We start from the raw sequence: 10,561 nt of genomic DNA, 5'->3' as shown, positions 1-10,561 counted from the left end.
AGCATGCATGATGGATACTGGAAGCTAGCGCAAAGGGGCATGCTGTGGATGCTTCTCCCTGGTGGCTGGCGCAGAACAGAAGCCAGTGGCAATCGGATGAGCATCAGCACGACAAGCACCTCAATCCTGGCTTTGGATAGAGAAATTATTTCCATTTTATCAGGAACATCAATGGTTTCCAACGGATTTCCATACTTGCACACCACAATGCTGTTTGATGTAAAACTTTCATGCGCAGTACAAACGAAAGGACCTAGACAATCGCTTAGTGATCAGCATTTGCGTCCGTCTTGTCACTGCCATCAGCGCACAGAAGCGTTAAACCTCGGTACAATATAACTTAGGTCTGCGTGAACATTCATGATTAAGTATATAGGGGCCTATAAATCCTTTTCCATAAAATAGGCCCAGTTCACTACATGCCCGATTCAGACGTGGACTCTATTGCAGTCATGACTGAGTACTGGGTGCATGCAACTGTGACGGGCTAATGCCGCAACGGATAGGCTTCCTACTGAGAAGGCCACCGGCTGTGGCGCTAATTCGCCGCTGTGTACAATGACGCACCATCAGTCACTGCACCAGCCCCATGAAGGCGCAGAATGTCCGACTGAACATGGCCGCTGGTGCAAGTGAAACTGAGACAAAAGGCGCAGTCGCTGGCAGCGACATGCCCTCTTCTTCAGGCTAGCTACTCCCGTTACCTCCTAGGAACGCTCTGAAATTGCCTCTCTGCGTCTGAATTTATTCTGTGACTCACGTATGTTACCATACTGTAGGGACACCACGCTGTGCGGCTCGGACTCACGCACAGGCTGAAAACGTTGCCCGCTTGCGTCTGATGACACAACAGAGTCCGCCTCTGAATCAAGCCCTACATTTTACTTATCACCTTACATAATGTTAAGGGAAGCGAGGCCTTGGTAAATAGGCCCTATATACTGTAGCACGCGGTGCTGCAGAGAGTCTCTGTGACGCATTTCTATTGCAGATATTAAGGCAAGGGTGGCGATTCAGATGTATAATTACTTGGCACTGTTCCCCAGTACCTGTGTCTATATACCAGCCCTATGATAATGTTATTTACACCACTCACTAGGTTCATATAATAAAGTGTCTTCCATTATACAGTAAATAATAGCAGACTGAAGCCAATGATACAGATAGGAGCTGGCTCAGAGGCCTCCGGGTCCCGAGCAGTGATCACTGAAGCAGACTCTGACCGGCACACGGAGGACTTTACCCCCAAACTCCCCTCGGTTCCGCCCATCTACATCCACCGAGGCCGCGGCCTACCTGACCGTACGCATCCCCAGCCTGTCCTACCCGTCCCGCCCGGCTCAGTGACCCCGTGCGCCGCCTGCAGCCTCAGAGACCACCGTGTCCTCCCAGCAGCCCCAGGCTCCATGCCACCGCTACGGTTTGCGGCGAACATCTCCTGGCTTTTCCCGGAGATCCCTGACCTGCCCGGCCGCATCCGTGCTGCGGCCAGAGCGGGGTTCCAGGCGGTGGAGGTGGCCTGGCCCTATGCCTCAGACCCGGCCTCCATCCAAGGCGCCCTGAGGGAGCATCATGTGGAGCTGGTGCTGCTGAACACCCCCCCAGGTACTACTGACCCCCACCCCTTACATAAGGGGAAAAAAAAAATAAAAAATAAATATATACACACACATATATAAACAACTAGATACATGTTACATTATATATATATATATATATATATATATATATATATATATATATAATGTATCTAGTTATTTAATTATATATATATAGATAGACAGATATATTGATGTAGGTATATAGATCTATATATAGCTATACAGGTACGTTTTATTATTATTATTATTATTATTATTATTATTATTATTATTTTTATCACTGTAATATAGTATAGGGGGAACTCAGCTATTATTCATATAACGAGTTCTAGAGTCATCCTTTATAATTGTTCCATTCTGATCATTGTTTCACTGGAAAACTTTGTATTGTTATTATTATAAATAGTAAAAGGACCTGGTTCACCTCATTGCCTGGCCACTGCTCCCAATCCGCGCTGCCCCCATACTTACCGCGTCCCCGGCAGCGCGTTTCACCTTCCTCTCTTACTAGGCTAAGGTCTGTCTGTCTCCCTAGCAGTGGTTGTTGGAGTCAGGACAGACCATGGCAAATTATTATACAGATAATTATATAAAGTAATGATCATTTTAGATTTGTGCGCCTTGTATAAAAGTGCTCAGTCTACTGCTACTTTTTTTTAATGTGGTTACAGAGCTATTGGTGACTTGTAATATCCATATTATTTACAGTTCAGAGGTTTAAAAAAAAAAAAATCAGGGATGTAAATAGGGCTCTGCGAGAGGGGAAACAGCCTTAGGGGCCAAGACAAATGAGGGGGGCACAGGTTAATTAATATTTTAGGGTAATTTGGTTAAAATTACGGATAAGGGGGTGTCCATTTCTATTCATGTACCAGGAGCCAACATTATTTTATTTACTTGTTGCGTTATTTAAATAGTGCACAGAATATTTCAGTCATTCACATCAGTCCCTGCTCCTGAGGAGCTTACAATCTATATTCCCTACCACATGTACACACAACTAGGGCTGTTTTGGTGTTTTTGTTTTTCTCTAACGTCCTAGTGGATGCTGGGGACTCCGTAAGGACCATGGGGATAGACGGGCTCCGCAGGAGACATGGGCACTTTAAGAAAGAATTTAGGTTCTGGTGTGCACTGGCTCCTCCCTCTATGCCCCTCCTCCAGACCTCAGTTTGATACTGTGCCCAGACGAGCCGGGTACTTTTCAGTGAGCTCTCCTGAGTTCGCTGAGAGAAAGTATTTTGTTAGGTTTTTTATTTTCAGGGAGCTCTGCTGGCAACAGACTCCCTGCATCGTGGGACAGAGGGGAGAGAAGCAGCCCTACTCTCTGAAGCTAGGTCCTGCTTCTTAGGTTACTGGACACCATTAGCTCCAGAGGGATCGTACGCAGGATCTCACCCTCGCCGTCCGATCCCAGAGCCGCGCCGCCGTCCCCCTCGCAGAGCCGGAAGACAGAAGCCGGGTGAGTATGAGAAGCAAGAAGACTTCAAATCGGCGGCAGAACACTCCGTTCTTCACTGAGGTAACGCACAGCACTGCAGCTGTGCGCCATTGCTCACACACACCTCACATACTCCGGTCACTGTAAGGGTGCAGGGCGCAGGGGGGGGGGGCGCCCTGGGCAGCATTTGGAACCTCTTTTTGGCAAAAGTAAACATATATACAGTTGGGCACTGTATATATGTATGAGCCCCCGCCAAGAAAATGCATATTTAAGCGGGACAGAAGCCCGCCGTCGAGAGGGCGGGGCTTCTTCATCAGCACTTACCAGCGCCATTTTTTCTCCACAGCTCCGCTGAGAGGAAGCTCCCCAGGCTCTCCCCTGCAGATTCACGGTAGAAGAGGGTAAAAAGAGAGGGGGGGCCACATAAATTAGGCGCAAAAACACAATATAAACAGCAGCTACTGGGTTAACATTAAGCTACTGTGTTATTCCTGGGTTATAGCGCTGGGGTGTGTGCTGGCATACTCTCTCTCTGTCTCTCCAAAGGGCCTTGTGGGGGAACTGTCTTCAAAAAGGGCATTCCCTGTGTGTGTGGTGTGTCGGTACGCTTGTGTCGACATGTCTGATGAGGAAGGCTATGTGGAAGCAGAGCTGGAGCAAATGAATGTGGTGTCTCTGCCGACGGCGCCAACACCTGATTGGATGGTTATGTGGAAGGTTTTAAATGATAATGTTAATTCCTTACATAAAAGGTTAGAAAAAGCTGAAGCCTCAGGACAGTCAGGGTCCCAACCCATGCCTGATCATATGTCGCAGAGGCCGACAGGGTCTCAGAAGCGCCCACTATCCCAAATTGTTGACACGGATACAGACATGGATTCTGACTCCAGTGTCGATTACGATGATGCAAAATTACAGGTAAAATTGGCTAAATCCATCCGTTATATGATTATAGCAATTAAAGGTGTGTTGCACATCACAGAGGAAACCCCAGTCCCTGACAAGAGGGTGCATATGTATAAGGGAAAGAAGCCTGAGGTAACCTTTCCCCCCTCACACTAGCTAAATGAGTTATGTGAAAAGGCTTGGGAATCTCCAGATAAAAAACTGCAGATTTCCAAAAGGATTCTTATGGCGTATCCTTTCCCGCCAACGGACAGGTTACGCTGGGAATCCTCCCCTAGGGTGGACAAAGCTTTAACACGCTTATCCAAGAAGGTAGCCCTGCCGTCACAGGATACGGCTACCCTCAAAAAAGCTGCGGATAGAAAACAGGAGGGTACCCTGAAGTCCATTTATACACATTCAGGTACCTTACTGGGGCCGGCGATCGCGTCGGCCTGGGTGTGAAGTGCTGTAGCAGCGTGGACGGACACCCTGTCTGAGGAACTTGATACTTTAGACAAGGATACTATATTATTGACCCTGGGGCATATTAAAGACGCTGTCCTATATATGAGAGATGCTCAAAGAGACATTAGTCTACAGGGTTCTAGAATAAATGCTATGTCGATTTCTGCCAGAAGGGTCCTGTGGACTCGGCCATGGACAGGTGATGCCGACTCAAAAAGGCATATGGAGGTTTTACCTTACAAGGGTGAGGAATTGTTTGGGGAGGGTCTCTCGGACCTGGTCTCCACAGCTACTGCTGGAAAGTCAATTTTTTTGCCATATGTTTCCTCACAGCCTAAGAGAGCACCGTATTATCAAATGCAGTCCTTTCGATCACAGAAAAACAAGAAAGTCCGAGGTGCGTCCTTTCGTGCCAGAGGCAGGGGCAGAGGAAAGAAGCTGCACAACACAGCTAGTTCCCAGGAACAGAAGTCCTCCCCGGCCTCTACAAAATCCACCGCATGACGCTGGGGCTCCACAAGCGGAGCTAGGCCCGGTGGGGGCACGTCTTCGAAATTTCAGCCACAAGTGGGTTCACTCCCAGTTGGATCCCTGGGCAATAGATATTGTGTCTCAGGGATACAAGCTGGAATCCGAGGAGATGCCCCCGCACCGATACCTCAAATCGGCCCTGCCAGCTTCCCCCCACGAGAGGGAAATTGTGTTAACTGCAATTCACAAATTGTATCTTCAACAAGTGGTGGTCAAGGTTCCCCTCCTTCAACAAGGAAGGGGTTATTATTCGACCATGTTTGTAGTCCCGAAACCGGACGGTTCGGTCAGACCCATATTGAATTTAAAATCCCTGAACATATACCTGAAAAGGTTCAAGTTCAAGATGGAATCGCTGAGAGCGGTCATCGCAAGCCTGGAAGGGGGGGATTTTATGGTGTCTCTGGACATAAAGGATGCATACCTTCATGTCCCCATTTATCCACCTCATCAGGCGTACCTCAGATTTGTGGTACAGGATTGTCATTACCAATTTCAGACGTTGCCGTTTGGTCTCTCCACGGCACCGAGAATATTTACCAAGGTAATGGCGGAGATGATGGTACTCCTGTGGAAGCAAGGAGTCACAATTATCCCATACTTTGACGATCTCCTCATAAAAGCGAGATCAAGAGAGCAGTTGCTTATCAGCGTAGCACTTTCTCTGGAAGTGTTACAGCAACACGGCTGGATTCTAAATATTCCAAAGTCGCAGTTGGTTCCTACGACTCGTCTGCCTTTCCTGGGCATGATTCTAGACACAGACCAGAAAAGGGTTTATCTCCCGATGGAGAAAGCTCAGGAACTCATGACACTGGTCAGGAACCTATTAAAACCAAAACAGGTGTCAGTGCATCACTGCACTCGTGTCCTGGGAAAGATGGTGGCATCATACGAGGCCATTCCCTTCGGCAGGTTCCATGCGAGGACTTTTCAATTGGACTTACTGGACAAGTGGTCCGGATCAGATCTTCAGATGCATCGGTTAATCACCCTATCCCCCAGGGCCAGGGTATCACTCCTGTGGTGGCTGCAGAGCGCTCACCTTCTCGAGGGCCGCAGATTCGGCATTCAGGACTGGGTCCTGGTGACCACGGACGCAAGCCTCCGAAGTTGGGGTGCAGTCACACAGGGAAGAAATTTCCAAGGTCTGTGGTCAAGTCAAGAGACTTGCCTTCACATCAACATCCTGGAACTAAGGGCCATATACAACGCCCTACGTCAAGCGGAGACCCTGCTTCGCGACCAACCGGTTCTGATTCAGTCGGACAACATCACTGCAGTGGCTCATGTAAACCGCCAAGGCGGCACAAGGAGCAGAGTGGCGATGGCGGAAGCCACCAGAATTCTTCGCTGGGCGGAGAATCACGTAAGCGCACTGTCAGCAGTGTTCATCCCGGGAGTGGACAACTGGGAAGCAGACTTCCTCAGCAGACACGTCCTCCACCCGGGAGAGTGGGGACTTCATCAGGAAGTCTTCGCACAGATTAGAAGTCGGTGGGAACTGCCACAGGTGGACATGATGGCATCCCGCCTCAACAAAAAGCTACAGGGATATTGCGCCAGGTCAAGAGACCCTCAGGCGATAGCTGTAGACGCCCTGGTGACACCGTGGGTGTTCCAGTCGGTCTATGTATTTCCTCCTCTTCCTCTCATACCCAAAGTGCTGAGGATAATAAGAAAAAGAGGAGTGAGAACAATACTCATTGTTCCAGATTGGCCAAGAAGGACTTGGTATCCAGAACTGCAAGAAATGCTCACAGAGGACCGTGGCCTCTTCCTCTAAGACAGGACTTGTTGCAACAGGGGCCCTGTCTGTTCCAAGACTTACCGCGGCTGCGTTTGACGGCATGGCGGTTGAACGCCGGATCCTAGCAGAGAAAGGCATTCCGGATGAGGTCATTCCTACGCTGATAAAGGCTAGGAAGGACGTGACAGCTCAACATTATCACCGTATATGGCGAAAATATGTTGCTTGGTGTGAGGCCAGGAATGCTCCTACGGAGGAATTCCAGCTGGGCTGTTTCCTTCACTTCCTACAGTCCGGAGTGAATTTGGGCCTAAAATTGGGTTCCATTAAGGTCCAGATTTCGGCCCTATCCATTTTCTTTCAAAAAGAGTTGGCTTCTCTACCTGAAGTTCAGACGTTTGTAAAGGGAGTGCTGCATATTCAGCCCCCTTTTGTGCCTCCAGTGGCACCTTGGGATCTTAACGTGGTGTTGAGTTTCCTGAAATCCCATTGGTTTGAACCACTCAAAACGGTGGAGTTGAAATATCTCACGTGGAAGGTGGTCATGCTATTAGCCTTGGCTTCGGCTAGGCGTGTGTCAGAGTTGGAGGCTTTGTCACATAAAAGCCCCTATCTGGTTTTCCATGCGGATAAAGCAGAATTGCGGACCCGTCCACAATTTCTGCCGAAAGTGGTTTCATCTTTTCATATAAACCAACCTATTGTGGTGCCTGTGGCTACTACTGACTTGGAGGATTCCGAGTTACTTGATGTGGTCAGGGCTTGAAGGTTAATGTAGCCAGAACGGCTAGGGTCAGGAAAACAGTCGTTGTTTATCCTGTATGCTTCCAAAAAGCTTGGTGCTCCTGCTTCAAAGCAAACTATTGCTCGCTGGATCTGTAACACGATTCAGCAGGCTCATTCTGCGGCTGGATTGCCGCTGCCAAAATCAGTTAAGGCCCATTCCACTAGGAAGGTGGGCTCTTCTTGGGCGGCTGCCCGAGGGGTCTCGGCATTATAGCTTTGCCGTGCGGCTACTTGGTCAGGTTCGAACACTTTTGCAAAGTTCTACATGTTTGATACCCTGGCCGAGGAGGACCTTGTGTTTGCTCAATCGGTGCTGCAGAGTCATCCGCACTCTCCCGCCCGTTTGGGAGCTTTGGTATAATCCCCATGGTCCTTACGGAGTCCCCAGCATCCACTAGGACGTTAGAGAAAATAAGATTTTACTTACAGGTAAATCTATTTCTCGTAGTCCGTAGTGGATGCTGGGCGCCCGTCCCAAGTGCGGAATTCTTCTGCAATACTTGTATATAGTTATTGCTTCAATAAGGGTTATGTTATGGTTGCATCAGGGTTGACCTGATGCTCTGTTGTTTATCATACTGTTAACTGGTTGTTTTCACTTGTTATACGGTGTGATTGGTGTGGCTGGTATGAATCTTGCCCTGGATTACCAAAATCCTTTCCTTGTACTGTCAGCTCTTCTGGGCACAGTTTCTCTAACTGAGGTCTGGAGGAGGGGCATAGAGGGAGGAGCCAGTGCACACCAGAACCTAAATTCTTTCTTAAAGTGCCCATGTCTCCTGCGGAGCCCGTCTATCCCCATGGTCCTTACGGAGTCCCCAGCATCCACTACGGACTACGAGAAATAGATTTACCGGTAAGTAAAATCTTATTTCTCTGACGTCCTAGTGGATGCTGGGAACTCCGTAAGGACCATGGGGATTAGCGGCTCCGCAGGAGACTGGGCACAAAAGTAAAAGCTTTAGGACTACCTGGTGTGCACTGGCTCCTCCCCCTATGACCCTCCTCCAAGCCTCAGTTAGATTTTTGTGCCCGGCCGAGAAGGGTGCACACTAGGGGCTCTCCTGAGCTTCTTAGTGAAAGTTTTAGTTTTAGGTTTTTTATTTTCAGTGAGACCTGCTGGCAACAGGCTCACTGCATCGAGGGACTAAGGGGAGAAGAAGCGAACTCACCTGAAGTGCAGAGTGGATTGGGCTTCTTAGGCTACTGGACACCATTAGCTCCAGAGGGACCGAACACAGGCCCAGCCTCGGAGCTCGGTCCCAGAGCCGCGCCGCCGGCCCCCTTACAGAGCCAGAAGCAAGAAGAGGTCCGGAAAAATCGGCGGCAGAAGACATCAGTCTTCAACAAGGTAGCGCACAGCACTGCAGCTGTGCGCCATTGTTACTCAGGCACACTTCACACTCCGGTCACTGAGGGTGCAGGGCGCTAGGGGGGGGCGCCCTGAGCAGCAATGTAAAACACCTTGGCTGGAATAAATACACCACATATAACCCCCAGGGCTATATGGATGTATTTTAACCCCTGCCAGAACTTACAAAAAAGCGGGAGAAAAGGCCGCCGAGAAGGGGGCGGAGCCTATCTCCTCAGCACACAGGCGCCATTTTCCATCACAGCTCCGCTGGAAGGACGTCTCCCTGACTCTCCCCTGCAGTCCTGCACTACAGAAAAGGGTAAAAAAGAGAGGGGGGGCACTAATTTGGCGCAGTTTTGATACTAACAGCAGCTATAAAGGGAAAAGCACATTTTATAGTGGTATTCCTGTTTATATATAGCGCTCTGGTGTGTGCTGGCATACTCTCCCTCTGTCTCCCCAAAGGGCTAGTGGGGTCCTGTCCTCTATCAGAGCATTCCCTGTGTGTGTGCGGTGTGTCGGTACGATTGTGTCGACATGTTTGAGGAGGAAAATGAGATGGAGGCGGAGCAATTGCCTATTATACAGTTGTCACCCTCTGGGGAGTCGACACCTGAGTGGATGAGCTTATGGAAGGAATTGCGTGACAGTGTCAGCTCGTTACGACAGACAGTTGACGACATGAGACAGCCGGCTACTCAGCTTGTGCCTGTCCAAGGGTCTCAAACGCCATCAGGGGCTTTAAAACGCCCGTTACCTCAAATGGCAGACACAGACACGGATACTGACTCCAGTGTCGACGATGATGAGACAAACGTGACTTCCACTAGGGCCACACGTTACATGATTGAAGCAATTAAAAATGTATTGCATATCTCTGATAATACAAGTACCACTAAAAAGGGTATTATGTTTGGTGAGAAAAAACTGCCTGTAGTTTTTCCTATATCCGAGGAATTAAATGAAGTGTGTGATGAGGCGTGGGTTTCCCCCGATAAAAAACGGATAATTCCTAAAAGGTTATTGGCATCGTACCCTTTCCCGCCAGAGGATAGGGCACGTTGGGAAACACCCCCTAGGGTGGATAAAGCGCTCACACGTTTGTCAAAACAGGTAGCACTACCCTCTCCTGATACGGCCGCCCTAAAGGAACCTGCCGATAGAAAGCTGGAGAATATCCTAAAATGTATATACTCTCACACGGGTGTTATACTGCGACCAGCAATCGCCTCAGCCTGGATGTGCAGTGCGGGCCTGGCGTGGTCGGATTCCCTGACTGAAAATATTGATACCCTAGATAGGGACAGTATATTACTGACTATAGAGCATTTGAAGGATGCATTTCTATATATGCGTGATGCACAGAGGGATATTTGCCGACTGGCATCAAGAGTTAGCGCGCTGTCCATTTCTGCTAGAAGAGGTTTATGGACGCGGCAGTGGTCAGGTGATGCGGATTCTAAAAGGCACATGGAAGTATTGCCTTATAAGGGGGAGGAGTTATTTGGGGTAGGTCTATCAGACCTGGTAGCCACGGCAACTGCTGGAAAATCCACGTTTTTACCCCAGGTAGCTTCTCAACCTAAGAAGACGCCGTATTATCAGGCGCAGTCCTTTCGGCCCCATAAGGGCAAGCGGGCAAAAGGCGCCTCATTTATGCCCCGTGGCAGAGGGAGAGGAAAAAGGCTGCAACAAACAGCCAGTTCCCAGGAACACAAGCCCTCTCCCGCCTCCGCAAAGTC

At 49.2% G+C, this 10,561-nt stretch overlaps 1 protein-coding gene across 1 annotated transcript in view; it reads left to right on the top strand.

Moving 5' to 3' along the window:
- The first annotated feature begins 1,159 nt into the window (after positions 1-1,159).
- HYI (hydroxypyruvate isomerase (putative)) overlaps positions 1,160-10,561 on the top strand; it is a 39,670-nt gene continuing 30,268 nt past the window's right edge. Inside the window, exon 1 of the mRNA XM_063939331.1 lies at positions 1,160-1,605. Coding sequence (XP_063795401.1) covers positions 1,407-1,605 — 199 coding nt within the window. The 5' untranslated portion in view covers positions 1,160-1,406. The remainder of the gene's footprint in view (positions 1,606-10,561) is intronic.

Source organism: Pseudophryne corroboree, chromosome 9, assembly GCF_028390025.1.
Source record: "Pseudophryne corroboree isolate aPseCor3 chromosome 9, aPseCor3.hap2, whole genome shotgun sequence".
Classification (NCBI taxonomy): Eukaryota; Metazoa; Chordata; class Amphibia; order Anura; family Myobatrachidae; genus Pseudophryne; species Pseudophryne corroboree.
This window is presented reverse-complemented; position numbering and strand designations above follow the sequence as displayed.